The 18,970-nt window shown below is 40.5% G+C and overlaps 1 protein-coding gene across 6 annotated transcripts in view; it reads left to right on the top strand.

Moving 5' to 3' along the window:
• THADA (THADA armadillo repeat containing) overlaps positions 1-18,970 on the top strand; it is a 305,797-nt gene that overhangs the window by 202,783 nt on the left and 84,044 nt on the right. The window contains exon 30 of one of the 6 annotated variants that reach the window (XM_007128984.4): positions 15,718-16,552. The exons of the other annotated variants lie outside the window; for them this stretch is intronic. Within the exon in view, the coding sequence (XP_007129046.2) occupies positions 15,718-15,963 (246 nt within the window). The 3' untranslated portion in view covers positions 15,964-16,552. Of the gene's footprint in view, positions 1-15,717; positions 16,553-18,970 lie in introns of those variants that run through there. 6 annotated transcript variants of the gene reach the window in all.

The raw sequence follows: 18,970 nt of genomic DNA, 5'->3' as shown, positions 1-18,970 counted from the left end.
GTGAAAGTGAATATATCATAAAGGTGCTATTAGTTTTGTAAAGTTCACAGTTTTCATAGGGATACTGAAAATGTTGGACTTTTTGTTTTAATCTTTGAATCACCATTTATAATTTAAACTATATATTATATATTGTACTTTAAGTAACAGTGTGAACATGTCATGAATATTTTATACACTCCCATAGCATTTGACCTTAAACCCTCAATAAAGGTTTGTTGAATGAATGAACTAGATTAATGCTGTTTTTTAATAATCGAAAGGGTGCAATAGTGTTTTCTTCTTTTCCTCTATGTTTTCCTGTTGGTAGCATTAGAAATAAGTGTTTCTGGAATAATCTAATGGAGATTTTAAATACTTATTAGACTAATGTTTTGCTTGTTGCACATTGGAGGGTGACCTTTCTGCCACTTTGTGATATAGTTTGGATGGCCATGGCCCATTTCCTTTTAGTGACATGAAACAGGAATGCTGCATAGCAGAACAAGAAAACTCATGTTGTAGAAAACTCCCCTTCATTGATTTGGTGGTGATTTGAGGACCTTCTCACCCTGCAATACAAAGTTCTCAGTGTGGTTAGAAACTTCTGACCTTAGAACACCAGGTTTAATGGCCACTTCAACTTTCACTTTGTTCATTAAAAAGAGTGAGATTTTTCTAGATTAAGAGGAAATCTCATTACTTTGAATTTTACTATTTTAGAATTTTGTTTTGTTTTTGTAACTCTAAGACTGCACACAAATTTACCTTCCTCCGTGAATGTTCATTGCAAATGAAGCTTCTGAATTTTTTAGGATCAGCTTAACAGAAATGCTACTTGACAGTCATTTGTTTTTTGTTTTTTGGGTTTTTTTGCGGTACGCAGGCCTCTCACTGTTGTGGCCTCTCCCGTTGTGGAGCACAGGCTCCGGACGCGCAGGCCCAGTGGCCATGGCTCATGGGCCCAGCCGCTCCGCGGCATGTGGGATCCTCCCGGACCAGGGCACGAACCCGTGATCCCTGCATTGGCAGGCGGACTCTCAACCACTGTGCTACCAGGGAAGCCCAAGTCATTTGTTTTAATGTAGTTCATGTTACTGACCATATTTTAAAAATAGACCAGCAGGTCTTTAAAAATTATTTCTGTTTAAAATAATTCCTTGTACGTTCAGATTGGTCTTTTCCCAATTATTTTGTATCTAGGAAGTGTTGCTGTTTCTTAGATATTTGCCACTGATATGTTTAGCTGAGCACATCATCATCGTAGCCGAACAAGGAAGAAGTTTATATTATAAGGACGTGACAACAGGCAGTTAAAAGATGGGAGAATGTGTTTGGATGAGTGGTGACAAAAACCCAACACCTACCAACAAGTTATCTCAACCATCAGAAGTCCAGGATGAATTGTATATCCTCGGCCTGGGTCTTATAATCCATCACTGGTTTGGGTGGTAGATATTTAAACAATGGGAAAAGTTAGCACATAAACATAGCTGCTAAAATGACAAGTGATTTCTTACCGAACCAGAAAAAGGAAACGATAGTGGACCTTCTTAGCAAGTAAGTTGCCAAATTATTTATAGAGGTTTGGGAAACAGACTGAAATGATTTGGTCCATAAACAGTAAAACAGTTTTAGTTGGAGAAACCGTAAAGGTTTAATTCATTTTGTTTACTGAGGAGTTGATATATTCAGGGGTGAGCTAACAAAAGAACCATGGAGTTTGAAAATCAGAGTCAGTGATCTTTTCCCTTGTAGCAAAAGATGCACATTTTGGCTTTCTTCTTTTGTCTTCATTTTTATAAAAGCATTTTCTTACTGAATTTTTTTTTTTTTTTGCGGTACGCGGGCCTCTCACTGTTGTGGCCTCTCCCATTGCGGACCACAGGCTCCGGACGCGCAGGCTCAGCAGCCATGGCTCACGGGCCCAGCCGCTCCGCGGCATGTGGGATCTTCCCGGACCGGGGCACGAACCCGTGTCCCCTGCATCGGCAGGCGGACTCTCAACCACTGCGCCACCAGGGAAGCCCCTGAATATTTTTTAATATGAAGAGGCAAATTATTTACTCCTGAAGTTTCATCGCTCCCCCCACAAAAAGTGAGGGCTGCTATTTGTTATATTATGAACACTCGGTATCTACTGTTAACATTTAAGTCAGTGTTGGAGGTGAGAATTCTACCATTTAACCACCAGTGCAAAAGAATGTTATAAATAATAAGAATTTATTTATAAGAATTTATAAATATAAAGATAAATATAAATTTATTTCTAAAGAATCTTATAAATAATCTTATGTAATGGACTCATTTGTTGAGTTATATTATAAGTTATTATAAAAACTATATAATTAGGCATACATAAAACCTCATCAAGCTGTACGCTTCAGATTTGGCACTTTAAGTTGTATTTAAATTTTTAAAAAACTTTAATTGGGATTGGCGGTCAGAGTTCAGGAAATATGTTTGATAATTTGGGGGGTTATACACTTTATAACGCTATGGAGAGGATGTTCTTTATCTTAAAAAGTCCTCCAAGGAATGAAGCTTGTGGTTAATTAGAAACAGGGAGAATATTTTTAAACTCTACCTTCATATCAAGTATTTGGTACAATTGAAGTCCAGTGGCTGAAAAAGAGTAGTTATGGACATGATTTTCAGCATTCACTTCAAAGCAGAAATGTAATATTCATTAATCTTGTTCTTTGATTGTGATGTTAGCTCTTTTGTTACTGTTGAGTTTACCTTGGCCCCAGTGCTGGTAATTAAATGACACAGTGAAGATTACTGGGAAACATTAACTTGTTATTGCTAGTTGACATTGTGCTAAGGTTGATGGGAATTAGGGTTTATAAATAGCCTGGTCTGTGCATTGATTTAGAAATCTGCTCAGAGATGAATCTCATCATATGGACCATTCATTGTTTACATTTGAAGCTTTTTTTTTTAAGAGAGTGGATTCATCCTTTTGAAACATGTAATATTGAGCATAGCTGTGGTATACCCCCATTGAAACGTATGTTTTCAATATTCATGTCTTGAATAAATTGGCTCCCTTTTTTTTTTTTTTCTTTAGTTTTTTTTATTTAGATTTTTTTTTGGCTGGGTTGGGTCTTCATTGCTGCACATGGGCTTTTCTCTAGTTGAGGCGAGCGGGGGCTACTCTTCATTGTGGTGCACGGGCTTCTCATTGCAGTGGCTTCTCTTGTTGCGGAGCACGGGCTCTAGGTGCGTGGGCTTCAGTAGTTGTGGCACGCAGGCTCAGTAGTTGTGGCTCACGGGCTCTAGAGTGCAGGCTCAGTAGTTGTGGCGCACGGGCTTAGTTGCTCTGCAGCATGTGGGATATTCCTGGACCAGGGATCGAACCCATGTCGCCTCCATTGGCAGGCGGATTCTTAACCACTGTGCCACGAGGGAAGTCCCTGGCTTCCTATTTTTTGCTCAACTTTAATTTTCTGTATGTTATGTGAGTGATAATCTTTCACTTTTTAGAAAGGGTCTTGTATTCTTTTCTATTTAATATAATTCATTTATATTTTAATCTAGAATAGTCTTTGTGCTTTGAAAATATGTTTTAAAGTAAGCATCCTTGAACATTTACAGTATTCAACATGAAACTTCTCTGTATCTAAGTGTTCCTGTGTGCTTGCCTGAAAGCAGGCCTGCTACCTGAATTTTTATCATGCACTATCAGATGCAAATCATTAACTCTGAGCTCTCCCCAGCATGACGGTGGAAAGAACACAGGGTCAAAGCGGTAATCCTTGAGGGATGAAAGGAAGTTGACTCTATTATGAGAAATCTAGGCAGTCAGACAAGGCCTAACAATAGTTTGTAGAAATCTGGCCAAATCACTGAATAATTGATTTCAGGCCAAGAGACAAACCCTAAATTTTCATTTTCTCATTCTCATTAACCTGATGGTTGATGAGGGAAGGATATAGTGCTACTCAGGTAGGCTTTGAGACATGGAATTTTAGTGTGTTTGTTTTTTTGATTTTTTTTTTTTTTTTTGAGTTGGGTGGTGCTGATCGTTCAGTAAGGTTTAAATTGAGTTTCAGTTGAATGCTCAATATTGTGCTAATTAAGCACTGGGTGGATATAAATTCATCACCAGAATCTTGCAGTATGACTGCAACAGAAAAACTAGAGTGCAGAATCACACAGTATTAATTTTAAGTTAAATTACCAGCATGGATGGGGTAGGTAAATCTTCATGACTAAAGCCTAAGTAATTCAGGCCATCTGGTTATATGTCTTCAGATCTCTGGTTGTTAGGACACTGACAAAAACAGGAAGATTTAATAGGCTGTCATATGTTTCCCAAACTTACTTGACACAAGATTTACCTGTGGGCACTGTTTAAAATACAGTTTCCCAAATTCCTGTCCTGAAGATTTTGATTGTGTAGATCTGGAGTAGGACTCCAGAATCTGCCTCTTTCATGTGCAACATAGGTGGTTCTTATAATCAGACAAGTTTGGAAAACAGTGGGTTAAGAGTAGAAGAGAGGGATTCAGTATACAAAATCGAGTTAATGTACGAGACAAGTGATTCTTGTGTCATGTCCAGGAGATAACAGAGGAGATTTACCCCCAAGTGATGGATATGGTATATCACTAGGTAATTTGCCATTGAGGTTAAAGGACCATGAAAGCAATAAGAAAATCTTGACATTTCTAAGCGCAACTATTTAATGGGCAGAAGGTGTTCTGGATTTCATTTCATCACTTATTTTCTCCCCAGACTTGTTCCACTCTAGGAAAGGTGCTCCTGGTTGTTCATGTGGAGAGCAGTCAGGCAGACATGAGAAAGGAGGAAACATTTGAAATAGCAGCTTGGCAGATGCAAGGGGAGACTCTTCCAAGTTTAAAGGGCAGCTGGCAAGACTGCCCAAAGCCAGGAGTGGAGGAAGTGGGAGACTGAGTGAGCTGTTTAGTAACACAATGTTTTGTGGTCAAGATCAAGAGGCATGAAGTAAGAGTTGTGGGAAACCAGGGCAGAGATAACAATAATAATTGCGCATGACACATCTTATAAGGATCAAGGAGGTCAGCAGTGCACATAAACCCTTGGTCCTCATCCAGAGCGATAGAGGGGAGGTTGGTTATATCATTTCTGTTTTACAGCTGGAGATCAGGAGGTAATGGGAGAGGTGTTTTGCTATAGATAGTGAACTTGAGGAAGAAGTAAGAACGCCAATAAGTTTTCTGACCTATGGTGTTGGGTTGGATAAGTGTTGGGATGATGGAAAAGAAAAGGACTATCTTGATGTTGAGTTGGTGAGCTGGTGAAATTTTGAACAGATTTCAACATAGGTAAATGAAAAAAAAAGTTATCAACAGGTTAAAAAAGGTGGTGTGGAATGGGGATAATGAAAGTGTGAAAATGTTGAGAGGTTTTAGCTGTGAGCAAAGAGAAGGTAGATATTGTATGGGAAGTAGAGTTGATGATTCGGCACAAGTTTATGATACAAAGCAAACTTTTGTACCTCCTTAAGATGGCTTTTAGATGACATATTGATCATAATAATAGTCTCAACCACGTCTTCTCTGGTGAGCATCATACTTTTTAAAGTAGTCTGCAATGGAGAAAGTTTTCAAAAATTAAACTTTGTCGGGACTTCCCTGGTGGCGCAGTGGTTAAGAATTGCCTGCCAACACAGGGGTCACAGGTTCAATCCCTGAATCGGGAAGATCCCACATGCACACCCACATGTGGCGCACGGACTTAGTTGTGCCACTAAGCCCGTGCACCACAACTGCTGAGCCTGTGCACTAGAGCCCTTGAGCCACAACTATTGAGCCCGCTTGCCACAGCTACTGAGCCCACGTTCCTAGAGCCCATGCTCCACAACAAGAAAAGCCACCGCAACGAGAGGCCCGCGCACCACAACGAAGAATAGCCCCTGCTCGCCACAACTAGAGAAAGCCTGCGTGCAGCAACGAAGACCCAATGCAGTCAAAAATAAATAAATAAATTTTTTTAAAAAATTAAACTTTGTCTAAGAATTTATCCTATGGTGGATTTATATCTACTATCCATCATAGTAGAGAGACTGGAAAAGCAGTGGACTAGGAAAGCAATAAAACAGGTCTTCACAGTGAACTATATTCAGTGTCTTGTAATAACTTATAATGGATAAGAATATATATATATATATATATATATATGTATTGGACTTCCCTGGTGGCCAGTGGTTAAGAATCCGCCTGCCAATGCAGGGGACACAGTTTCGATACCTGGTCAGGGAGGATCCCACATGCTGCAGAGCAACTAAGCCCGTGCACCACAACTACTGAGCCTGCGCTCTGGAGCCCATGAGCCACAACTACTGAGACCACGCACTGCAGCTACTGAAGCCCGTGCACTCTAGGACCCGTATGCCGCAACTACTGAGCCTGCGTGCTGCAACTACTGAAGCCCACATGCCTAGAGCACGGGCTCTGCAACAAGAGAAGCCACCACAATGAGAATCCTGCTCGCGGCAACTAGAGAAAGCCTGCGTGCAGCAACAAAGCAGCCAAAAATAAAGAAAGAAAAGAAAAGAAGGGCTTCCCTGGTGGTGCAGTGGTTGAGAGTCCGCCTGCCAATGCAGGGGACACGGGTTCATGCCCCAGTCCGGGAAGATCCCACATGCTGCGGCGCGGCGGGGCCCGTGAGGCATGGCCGCTGGGCCTGCGCGTCCGGAGCCTGTGCCCCACAACAGGAGAGGCCACAACAGTGAGAGGCCCACATACCACAAAAAAAAAAAAAAAAAAAAAAAAAGAAAAGAAAAGAATATATGTGTGTGTGTGTGTGTGTGTATAACTGAATCACTTTGCTGTGCACCTGAAACATTGTAAATCAACTGTACTTCAATAAAACAAACCAAAAAAACCCCAAAAAGGTCTTTACTATCTGCTCATATGTTCCAGTGTCTCAGTGTCACTTGAGAATTTTTCCTTTCCCTACAGTTGGTACCATCTTATGGCTTGCCTCTAATGATAGACTTGGCTATTTTTAATTAGCACCAGATGCTAATTTTTTTTAAGAATTAAAAGAAATCAAAATGAGGTTCTAACAGCATCTAATTAATGCAGGCTCACAATACCATTGGTACACTAAAGTAAATGTGTAGTTCACCCACAAGGCTTTTTAATAGATGAGGAACTCTGTAATCCAAGATTTTAAAACAGGTCCCAGAAATGATACTGAGTACAATATTACAGTATTGAATATTGGTGACTTGAATATAGGGAATCTTTAAAAAAAATTTTTAAACTTTTAATTATTTTAAAGTGCATGTACAAGTTCCATCTTAACCATTTTTAAGTGTGCAGTTCAATAGTGCTAAGTATATTCACATGTTGTTGACCAATCTTCAGAACTCTCATTTTGCAAGAATGAAACTTTATACCCATTAAACGACTCCCTATTTTCCCTTCCCTCCCAACCCCTGGAGACTACCATTCTACTTTCTGGTTTTGACTACTCTTGATACTTCATGTAAGTGAAATCATACAATATTTGTCTTTTTGTGACTGGCTTATTTCTCTTTGCATAATCTCCCCAAGGTTCACCTTTGTGTTAGAATGTACTTTTTGTTGTTGTTGTTGTTTTGCGGTACGCGGGCCTCTCACTGCTGTGGCCTCTCTCGCTGCAGAGCATGGTTCACCTTTGTGTTAGAATGTACTTTTTATTGTTGTTGTTGTTTTGCGGTACGCGGGCCTCTCACTGCTGTGGCCTCTCCCGCTGCAGAGCATAGGCTTCGGACGCGCAGGCCCAGCGGCCATGGCTCACGGGCCCAGCCGCTCCGCGGCACGTGGGATCTTCCTGGACCGGGGCACGAACCCGTGTCCCCTGCATCGGCAGGCGGACTCTCAACCACTGCTCCACCAGGGAAGCCCAGAATGTCTGTTTTTAATGGCTAAGTAATATTCCATTGTATGTGTCTGCCACATTTGTTTATCCATTCATCTGTCATTGGACACTGGGCTGCTTCCACCTTTTGGCTTTTATGAATAATGTTGCTATGAAATGGGTGTACAAATATCTCTTTGTGACCCTCCTTTCAATTCTTTTAAATATATACTCAGAAGTGGAATTGCTGCATCTTATGTTAATTCTATTTTTAATTTTTTGAGGAAATACAGTACTTTTTTTTTTTCATAGAAATGTAGGGAATCTTAATTTCTTGTTTTAGCTAGACAGTAACTTCATTGGGAACCTTAATGGTTTGTTTCTTGGCCTCATTCTCCTCCAGTATGAAGAAGTATTGTGCATAAACTTATGTTTTCTCATTTGTAGTCATCCACTATGTTGTGGATACCTCCCCTCTCTACCTACCATCACACCCCACTCCTATTGAAACAGTTAAACCTCCTAGTTTTTCATTGTTTATAGAGATCTGAGAAATAAGAAGACCCAGGTGGTCATGGGGAGTAACTACCAATTGTATGTATGCAATTCCAAATCCACCCTGGTCTCTTTACTTGTGACTTTTTCCTAATTAAAACTCCACATTCTTCAGAAAGTGAGCCTTTCCTTTATCCCACCTTAGTTAGATCTTTCATTAACTGAATCTCTATGTATTTGTATATAGTTTGCTAGATAATCTCATTTGTTGGTATTTCACTTTTTAAGTGAAAATTGATTTTATTTTATATCAGTAGAATTACATAGACTTGCTATGTAATTACATTAACTTGCTAAATCTGTGCAAAGTTAAGGAATAACAGATAGAGAAAAACGATTTACAAATTGCCTGTTGAATAGCATTGCCTTTTCTGTCAGTGAACATGTGCGCCAGAGTGAACAGTGAGCTGTGAGATGGAAATGTACTGTCTCTTTAGTGTCTGTCGCTGTGCTGAATGTGATTCAAGGTCATTTTCTTTGTATACAGCGTTCACCCCCATCTTGGCTTTAGACCCTACTCCCACAGAGGATTTATTGTACTTGTATGCTGTCTCTTGAAATAAATCATAAGCTCTTACGAAGTAGAGATTATCTTTCCTTCTCACCCCGCATTGGATCAGGAGATGATGCCTTCCCATCTGAGCAAATATAAACTCTTAATTCCACAACCTGGCTGAGCCACAAACATGGCCCTCCACTGAGCTTCACATTCTCAGTAAATGGCACTATCATTCACCCAGTTTCTCAAGAAACCTGGGGATCAAATTTTCTTTAGCTTGGTGTCTAATCCATCAGTATCATCTACTTCTCTACTCTCAATCTCTACACCACTATCTTTGTCCAAGCCACCCTCATCTTTTGCTTGGACAACTACAGTCACCTCTCCACTTGTACTCTTGCCCGCTTCATTCTATTCTCTGTATCGGGCAGAAGGACCTTTCTGAGACACAGATGAGATTGACTTAATTTCCTGCTTAAAGCTGTTTAGTCATTTTCAGTCTTAAAATAAATCCAAACTTCTTACAGTAGTTTATAAGCACCAGAATGATCTGACCAGCCTGCCTCTCCAACCTCATCTCATACTGCTTTCCTCCTTTCATTCGACTCTTACCCCTGGAACCTCCCTCTAATACCCAGGCCTTGTCCTGCCCCAGGGCCTTGATATGTGCTATTCACTCTGCCTAGAAGAGACATATCAAAAATATAATATTTGCTGAATGAATGAATGAGTCAGGATCTTCTTTAGGACATAGACTATACTACGTATCAACTTCCCCAAAGTAGATATAATACATGGTATCAGTGTATAGATTTGAATGCCTAGTGCAGTGGTTCTCAACTAGGGGACAGTTTTCCCCAGAGGGGACATTTGGCAGTATCTGAAGATATTTTTGGTTGTTGTAACTGGTGGTGTGCCGTCAGCATCCAGTGGGTAGAGGCCAGGAAAGCTGATAAACATCCTATAATGCACAGGACAGGATCCACAACAAAGAACTATCTGGCCCCAAATGTCAATAGTGCTGAGGTTGAAAAATTTTGCTTTAAACTAATACATTTGTGTTAGGAGAAGTCAGTTTTAGTAGCTCTACTGGGCCTTTGAGTCTATCACATTACATAAAAAGCCTATTTAAATAATACTAGGAAAGTGAATCCCCTTGATTAAAGACTACTCTCCTGGGCTTCCCTGGTGGCACAGTGGTTAAGAATCCACCTGCCAATTCAGGGGACACGAGTTCAAGCCCTGGTCCAGGAAGATCCCACATGCCACAGAGCAACTAAGCCTGTGCACCACAACTACTGAGCCTGCACTCTAGAGCTCGCGAGTCACAACTACTGAGCCCCAGTGCTGCAACTATTGAAGCCCGCATGCCTAGAGCCCGTGCTCCGCAACAAGAGAAGCCACCAGAATGAGGAGCCCGCGCACCGCAACGAAGAGTAGCCCCCGCTCGCTGCAACTAGAGAAAGCCTGCACGCAGCAACGAAGACCCAACACAGCCAAAAGTAAAAAATTAAATAAATAAAATTTTCCAAAAAGACTACTCTCCTATCCTCAGGGATTGTGTGTTATTTCCGTTATTTCCATAAGAGTAAATGCCCCTAGTCCACAAGCTTACGAACCAAGATTCCCCTGTTGGTGCGTATCTTACTCACTTCCTCACAATGCTAAGATGAGCCCTGCCTTTCCATTTGTTTTTCCCATGGTAAAATGATCACTAATCTCCAAAGTCGAAGGCATCTCTCTGGACTAGGTGAGACCTTCTTCCTCGTCCACCACTTCAAAGGTTTCTGAGTAAACTCCTTTTTCATGATAGCTAAGATTCTTCCAGTTATGGCAACATGATTCATTCTATTCAATCAATGGTGAGGTTCACCACTGATTTCAAGAAGATTGGAACTAACTACAATATTACCTGTTTTTAAAAATCAAGAATCTATGGAATTTTAAATACATGCACACATTAACACACATTTCATACAAGACTACAACATAAGACTGTAAGCCTTCACTATATAAAATATACAGATGTTATCCATTTTGTGAGACTAATATACGCATGAAAAGATGCTTTGCTTCCTTTAAATATAAAATGAAAGCAAAATGTTCAGATTCACCCAGGAAATGACCTGAGTGGAAGCTAAAGTATTTGTTAAACTGTTACCTGGTTTGGGTCATTTAGGAAATACTTAGGAAAATAAGAATGTGCTTACTTAGCTTATTTTTAAAGCATTTGCCTCTCTGAGGCAGGAAAATAGAGCTGGAAAGTTGTACCTCTGGATATGTGAGTTTATGGAGCACGGTCTGTTAGAAAGAGTATCAAGGATGCAACTCTTGAGGGTCATAACTAATAGAGCTAATATCTTCAAAGGTCACCAAATTATTCTTTTGACAACACTGAATGGCACAACTTACCCTTAGATGTAAATCACAGATACTGACAAAAAAGGGCAAACTTGATAACAAGTACTGTACTTATGCTCCTCAAAGCACCTGAGGGATAATCATTAATTTATCCTTGCCATACACTTGGTCATTGTTATGAGCTGTAATAAGATGATTAGTCAGAAAGCACAGTTTCTGGGAAAATTATGAGGGACCACTAAGAAAAGCATTGCTAAGGAACAATACTGCAGAAGGCAGAAGTCCAGTGGCCAAGCGAAAACAACTGCCAAAAAAAGAGCATAGCAGGTACCACAGAGGGGTAGAGAAAGCAACTGAATAGTGCAGAATCAGGAGAACATAGATACCCCAGATGGATGAAGAGGGATATCTATGTTACGGAAATAAAACAGAATCCCTGAGGATGGGAGAGTAGTCTGTAATCAAAGGGATTCACTTTCCTAGTGTTATGTATTTAGTCTCCTTTCTACACCAATACTGAGAGCCCTGGTCCAGGAAGATCCCACATGCCACAGAGCAACTAAGCCTGTGCACCACAACTACTGAGCCTGCACTCTAGAGCTCGCGAGTCACAACTACTGAGCCCCAGTGCTGCAACTATTGAAGCCCGCATGCCTAGAGCCCGTGCTCCGCAACAAGAGAAGCCACCAGAATGAGGAGCCCGCGCACCGCAACGAAGAGTAGCCCCCGCTCGCTGCAACTAGAGAAAGCCTGCACGCAGCAACGAAGACCCAACACAGCCAAAAGTAAAAAATTAAATAAATAAAATTTTCCAAAAAGACTACTCTCCTATCCTCAGGGATTGTGTGTTATTTCCGTTATTTCCATAAGAGTAAATGCCCCTAGTCCACAAGCTTACGAACCAAGATTCCCCTGTTGGTGCGTATCTTACTCACTTCCTCACAATGCTAAGATGAGCCCTGCCTTTCCATTTGTTTTTCCCATGGTAAAATGATCACTAATCTCCAAAGTCGAAGGCATCTCTCTGGACTAGGTGAGACCTTCTTCCTCGTCCACCACTTCAAAGGTTTCTGAGTAAACTCCTTTTTCATGATAGCTAAGATTCTTCCAGTTATGGCAACATGATTCATTCTATTCAATCAATGGTGAGGTTCACCACTGATTTCAAGAAGATTGGAACTAACTACAATATTACCTGTTTTTAAAAATCAAGAATCTATGGAATTTTAAATACATGCACACATTAACACACATTTCATACAAGACTACAACATAAGACTGTAAGCCTTCACTATATAAAATATACAGATGTTATCCATTTTGTGAGACTAATATACGCATGAAAAGATGCTTTGCTTCCTTTAAATATAAAATGAAAGCAAAATGTTCAGATTCACCCAGGAAATGACCTGAGTGGAAGCTAAAGTATTTGTTAAACTGTTACCTGGTTTGGGTCATTTAGGAAATACTTAGGAAAATAAGAATGTGCTTACTTAGCTTATTTTTAAAGCATTTGCCTCTCTGAGGCAGGAAAATAGAGCTGGAAAGTTGTACCTCTGGATATGTGAGTTTATGGAGCACGGTCTGTTAGAAAGAGTATCAAGGATGCAACTCTTGAGGGTCATAACTAATAGAGCTAATATCTTCAAAGGTCACCAAATTATTCTTTTGACAACACTGAATGGCACAACTTACCCTTAGATGTAAATCACAGATACTGACAAAAAAGGGCAAACTTGATAACAAGTACTGTACTTATGCTCCTCAAAGCACCTGAGGGATAATCATTAATTTATCCTTGCCATACACTTGGTCATTGTTATGAGCTGTAATAAGATGATTAGTCAGAAAGCACAGTTTCTGGGAAAATTATGAGGGACCACTAAGAAAAGCATTGCTAAGGAACAATACTGCAGAAGGCAGAAGTCCAGTGGCCAAGCGAAAACAACTGCCAAAAAAAGAGCATAGCAGGTACCACAGAGGGGTAGAGAAAGCAACTGAATAGTGCAGAATCAGGAGAACATAGATACCCCAGATGGATGAAGAGGGATATCTATGTTACGGAAATAAAACAGAATCCCTGAGGATGGGAGAGTAGTCTGTAATCAAAGGGATTCACTTTCCTAGTGTTATGTATTTAGTCTCCTTTCTACACCAATACTGAGATATGCTTCAAATGCATAGCAAAATTAAAGTCACACATGGGCATGCATCTATTAATAAGGATGACTAACTTTTTAAAGAGTAATTATGAAGTTATTTTCACATCAATTATCTTTTAGAGTTCACAATACCCTCATGAGATGAGTTATATTATTAGCTCCATTTGATAGATGAGGAAATTAATTAAGGCTCAGAGAGTTTAAATAATTTTCCCAAGGCCCCCAGCTAGGTCTTGACTGCAGAGCCCATGCTGTTACAGTAGGCCAGGGTTTCTCCAGCTCAGCACTCTTGACATTCTAGGCTGGATAATTCTTTGTCGAGAGGGGTTGTTCTGTGCATCGTAGGATGTTTAGCAGTATCTCTGGCCTCTACCTACTGGATGCTGTGTAGCTCTTCCTTTCACTTGTGACAACCAAAAATGTTTTTAGACATTGCCAAATGTCTCCTGGAGGTAAAATCACCCTGGGTTTAGAACCACTGGTCCAAAGACTGAAGTTTCCAGTATAAATTTATTGGGTACTGAGAGGAGTATCCTGTTGTCCTGTTGCAGTCAGTCCCAATATTTGACTGGGAGGGCTTGTTTGTGGGGAAAATTTTGTAACAACTTTTCTTAGAACTTTCCTAAACCTGATCCTCATAGCCTTCCAGCAGTATAGTGAAAGGGGACAGGCCAAAATGGATTATGGATGGTTACCCAGAGCGTCACTGTTTCATTCAGCCACTTATTCAGCAAAGAAACCTAACAGTTCCAGGGAGAATGGTTTCATAGAGGCGCCAGTGTTTGAGCTGAAGTAGGTTTAGAGGGTAGATTATGAGTTTCCTCAAGATGAGCTTGGGGGATGATGAATTCATGTAGATAACATGACATGTTAGTGGGCTCGGAATAGCAGGCTGATGGCCCAGGCCGTACACATGTACCAGTCTCAAGGACTTGCATTCATTGGTCACCTTACTTTGTAAGCCAACCCATTCGCAAGCAAGTCTTGGTGTTTACTTTCACTACTGAGTTAACTATTGCCTTGGAAGTACTGTTTATCTCAGCCCACATGGTAATTGCCTTAAATTTAAAATCAAATCAACAAACTTTTGCATTCCGGTAAGGCTCTCTAGGAGATAAAAAGACATGGTTTACATACAAAGATAAATAGCAATCAAGGCAACATATCTTAGGTGCCAGATGAGTGGTTCAGATAATAAATACTACGGGATGAGAGGATGGAAAGATGGCCGCAACCTAAAATTGTCAGGAAGAACTTCACAGAGGGAGTTGATGAGCTGAGCCTTAATGGATTAAGTAGAAATAATATGAAATCTTTATAACAAGGGATCACACCTTGATTAATGTGAACAGCATCCCATGTAAAAAAAAATGTACACCTTTTAGATTGTAGTACCATCTAGTCTCATTATTTTGGAATATGTCTAATAACATATAAAATCCAGTTAGATGCTCATCCATGATGATTGTGCAGAAATCATTGTCAGCTCAGCCAAGAAAACTCATAAGCAAAAAGGGTTTTTTGATCTCTCTCAGGGATCAGAGGAGGTTCATAAAGATTGGTTTCACTGTCTCTTGGCTTCAGTTAGACCTCCCGGAATCACCCTTCTCTGAACAAAGGTGCTCAGAGGAAACGGGGCTCGAGAATGGGAGAGACCTTACTGCAGCCGGTCCATGTGACTCTGGGCATTGCACCTTCTCAGCAGGGTGGTGGAAGGCACAGTTAGCAAGAAGTGCTACAGAGGCTTTTGCTTAAGACACTGCCTGGTTTATTTCACAAATCCCAGCCATCCAGTAGACTTTTATAATTCCACATAAAATGGATATAACAGATGTTCCTGGACTTGGCTGCTGGAGGTGTTGAATGGTAAATGAACAAACGAACTGGGGGAAGGGGGAAGCACCCAAATCTCCATTCCTGGGGACTTAGAGGAATCATTTTTTTCCTTCCTCCATGTGAAAATATAAACAGTTGCTTTATAAACAGTTGTCACTTTTTGACTTATAAAGATTCACAGTTTTTTCCTTTTGTTTACTTTGATGACCTTTGAAATAAGCTGCAACCCAAAAAAACTTTTTTTCCATATCCATTTTTCAGAAAGACGAGTCTCTGTTAGCATAGTGTGCTGGAAGCCAGCAGACTCCCAAGGCTGGCTCCAGCCCAGTTCTAGGTTTGCAGCGCCTTTTGCCCCAAACCCCTCACTGGGCAGCAGGGAGTCATGTGCATTACCAGCCTGAAGGCCAGATGCTGAAAGCCAGACACTTTTCTGTGGGTCAGACTCTTTGTAAGGCACATTTTACAATAACTCTGCATTTCCTTCAGCTTTGTTTGCTGAAGACAACCCTGGAAATAATTCCTGCAGCTCTCTCTCCGGCTCGCCCTTCCCCACCTGCCTGGTGGCCAGCCTTCTCCACCCTCAGTGGGTCTCTTCTCCGATCAGCTCTTGCACCCACATTGGGCACAGATCTGAACAGTCAAAGGAGGAGACCAAAGGAGCCTTGGAAAAGTCAACATCTTCTCTGTGATGCGTTGAAAAGTTCCTTTTCCTTGATTTCTGTCTCTCGGTGAAAAATGCCACATAGCCACCTGTCCTGATAATTAGTATGTGAATTTTCATAGTGAGTTTAAAGTTAGGGAATACATGATAAAAAAGGATATTATTTTGTTTTTATTGTTTCTGATTCCAAAAATAATGCTGTCTTCCTTTGCAGTAATAAGAAAGTTTATATCTTGATTGCGGTGGTGGTTACACAAATCCACGCATGGGCTAAAACGGCCCCCTCGACCCCAACACACACACCAATGAATACACATAAAATATGGCGACAACTGAATAAGGTATATAATCTAATTAACAGCAACGTGACTGTCAGTTTTCTGCTCTGGATATAGTACTACAGTTATATAAGATGTCACAATTGGGAGCTGAGTGAAAGGTACAACAACTCTATTTTTGCAACTTGTTATGAGTCTATACAGTTGACACTTAACAATTCGGGGGTTAATCAGTGTATAATTGTAGTCAGCCCTCTGTAGCCAAGATTCCTCTGCATCCTTGCATTCAACCAACCCACAGACTGTGTAGTACTGTAGTACTTACCACTGAAACCGGCTTCAGTAGTTGTGGCTCACGGGCTCTAGAGCGCAGGCTCAGTAGTTGTGGCACACCGGCTTAGTTGCTCCACGGCATGTGGGGTCTTCCCAGACCAGGGATCGAACCTGTGTCCCCTGTATTGGCAGGTGGATTCTTAACCACTGCGTCACCAGGGAAGTCCTTACAGCGTTATGTTTAATGAGTGTACAGCTTGGCTAGTATGATGGGATACTTAGTAAGAATGTCCTATAATTTTTTCAACTGGTCCTGTATTGATTGTTTCTAAATTTCCCTGTTATTGTGAGTGCTGCTTGAGATTATCCTTGGGCATCTGCTTCTTTGCCCATACCTGTAAATGCTTCTGTGAGATCAATTCCTAGAAGTGGGTATTGCAAGATTGAAGAAAGTACATGTTTTCCATTTTGATAGCAACTGCTACGCTTCCAAGTTGCTGCTTTGTCTAACAACAAGGGAGACCATTTGTATAGAATACATTGTATGTGCAACAACATGGCCCTGCTGGTTACCCCCCAGAAGGGTTGTAACAATTTCTCTTCCCACCAGTGATGAATGAGAATGTCTGTTTCTTTACCTAGATATTAATGCGTCCTGCCCTTAAAAACAATTCTCTGTGAATTAATATTTTTCCTTTAAAAATTCATTGTTTGAATTGTCCTTCCTTAAACATTAATGAAATTAAACATGTCTTCATATGTTCATTGGCTATTTGTATTTCATCTGTGAATTGCTTGTTTATATTCTTTGCTAAACGTTTGCAGTTCCCAAAGTGTGAGCAGAAGCGCTGTGGGATATTTTAAATTTGGGGGAGAAGGACAATGACACTTGCCATCTGTGAGATATTATGTGAACTACTAGCTTGAAGTCATTTACAGTTATCAACATTAGCTCACACTTCATTCCTTTTGATGATTCTGTATGTCTTTGCAAAGTTGAGTATTTGATAGTTGCTGGAATAAAGAGCTAGTACCATGAGAGGGACTTCCCTGGTGGCGCAGTGGTTAAGAGTCCACCTGCCAGTGCAGGGGACACAGATTCGATCCCTGGTCTGGGAAGATCCCACATGGCGCGGAGCAGCTAAGCCGGTGCGTCACAGTTGCTGAGCCTGCGCTCTAGAGCCCACGAGCCACAACTACTGAAGCCCGTGCGCCTAGAGCCCATGCTCCGCAACAAGAGGCCACCGCAATGAGCCCGCGCACCGCAACGAACAGTAGCCCCTGCTCTCCGCAACTAGAGAAAGCCCGCATGCGGCAAAGAAGACCAACGCAGCCATAAATAAATAAATAAATGTATACACTACCAAATGTAGACTCGATAGCTAGTGGGAAGCAGCCGCGTAGCACAGGGAGATCAGCTCGGTGCTTTGTGACCACCTAGAGGGGTGGGATAGGGAGGGTGGGAGGGAGACGCAAGAGGGAGGAGATATGGGTATATATGTATATGTATAGCTGATTCACTTGTTATACAGCAGAAACTAACACACCATTGTAAAGCAATTACACTCCAATAAAGATGTTTAAAAAAATTAAAATGAATGAGTGAATGAATGAATGAAAAGCACAGAAGCTTAAAAAAAAAGAGCCAGTACCATGAGAAAAGCCATGTGGAATAGGAATGAGGGTGGTGGAGTCCAGCAATTCCAAGGCTTGGGAAGTTATAAAGTATCCAACAGGCATACACATCCCATTAGTAAGTAATTGTGGTTATTAAAGAATGAAATAAAAATCTTTTTTCTTTCAACTTATGTGTATTATTTTTTCAAAAAGTTGTTAGGGCATAAATACTTATTAGGTTGTTTGGACCTAACTACTTAATAAATGGAACTGTTAGGTATTTATTTTGGCCTAGGGGCACCATGAAAAGATTATTGAGGTGCTAAGGGTGCTATGAATGAGGAAGTTTGTAACTCCATGGCGTATTTCATTCAATTACTTTCATTTTTGTTAGTAATTTGCAAGAGCTTTGTTCCTTAGGGGAATTGGCAAATAATTTTACCCCTGGTTTACCTGTACTTTTGAATATTCCTAGTAGTTTTTGCTGTACAAAAGATTTCAGTTTTTTTGTTCAGTTTATATTATAAATACATCTTTTTTTACTTTTTATTTTTTTACATTCATGGCTTTGTGTTCATTCTTAGCCTGTTTTTACCTAAAGGCTGTAAAACATTTTCCTGTTCTCGTCTACCGTTTTTATAGTTTCTTTTTTCTTAACATTTGATTATTTTCTCCATCTTGAATTTATTTCAGTGCAAGGATTTGGGTACAGGTCCAAAGAACTAGTTGGTTGTCTTAATACCATTTATTGAATAAATCAATCTTTTCACTACTGTTTAAATGTCACTTTTATCATCTTCTGAACTTCCAGGGAGTTATTTCTGGACCTTCTATTCTCCATCTCTCCTACAGCGCTTACTGTTTTCTACCTTTAATTTTAGTTATTTATGTATATGTCTTATTTCCTGCA

The sequence above is a fragment of the Physeter macrocephalus genome, chromosome 12, assembly GCF_002837175.3.
Source record: "Physeter macrocephalus isolate SW-GA chromosome 12, ASM283717v5, whole genome shotgun sequence".
Taxonomy (NCBI): domain Eukaryota; kingdom Metazoa; phylum Chordata; class Mammalia; order Artiodactyla; family Physeteridae; genus Physeter; species Physeter macrocephalus.
The sequence above is the reverse complement of the archived record's forward strand: the minus strand, read 5'-3'. Positions and strand labels throughout refer to the sequence as shown.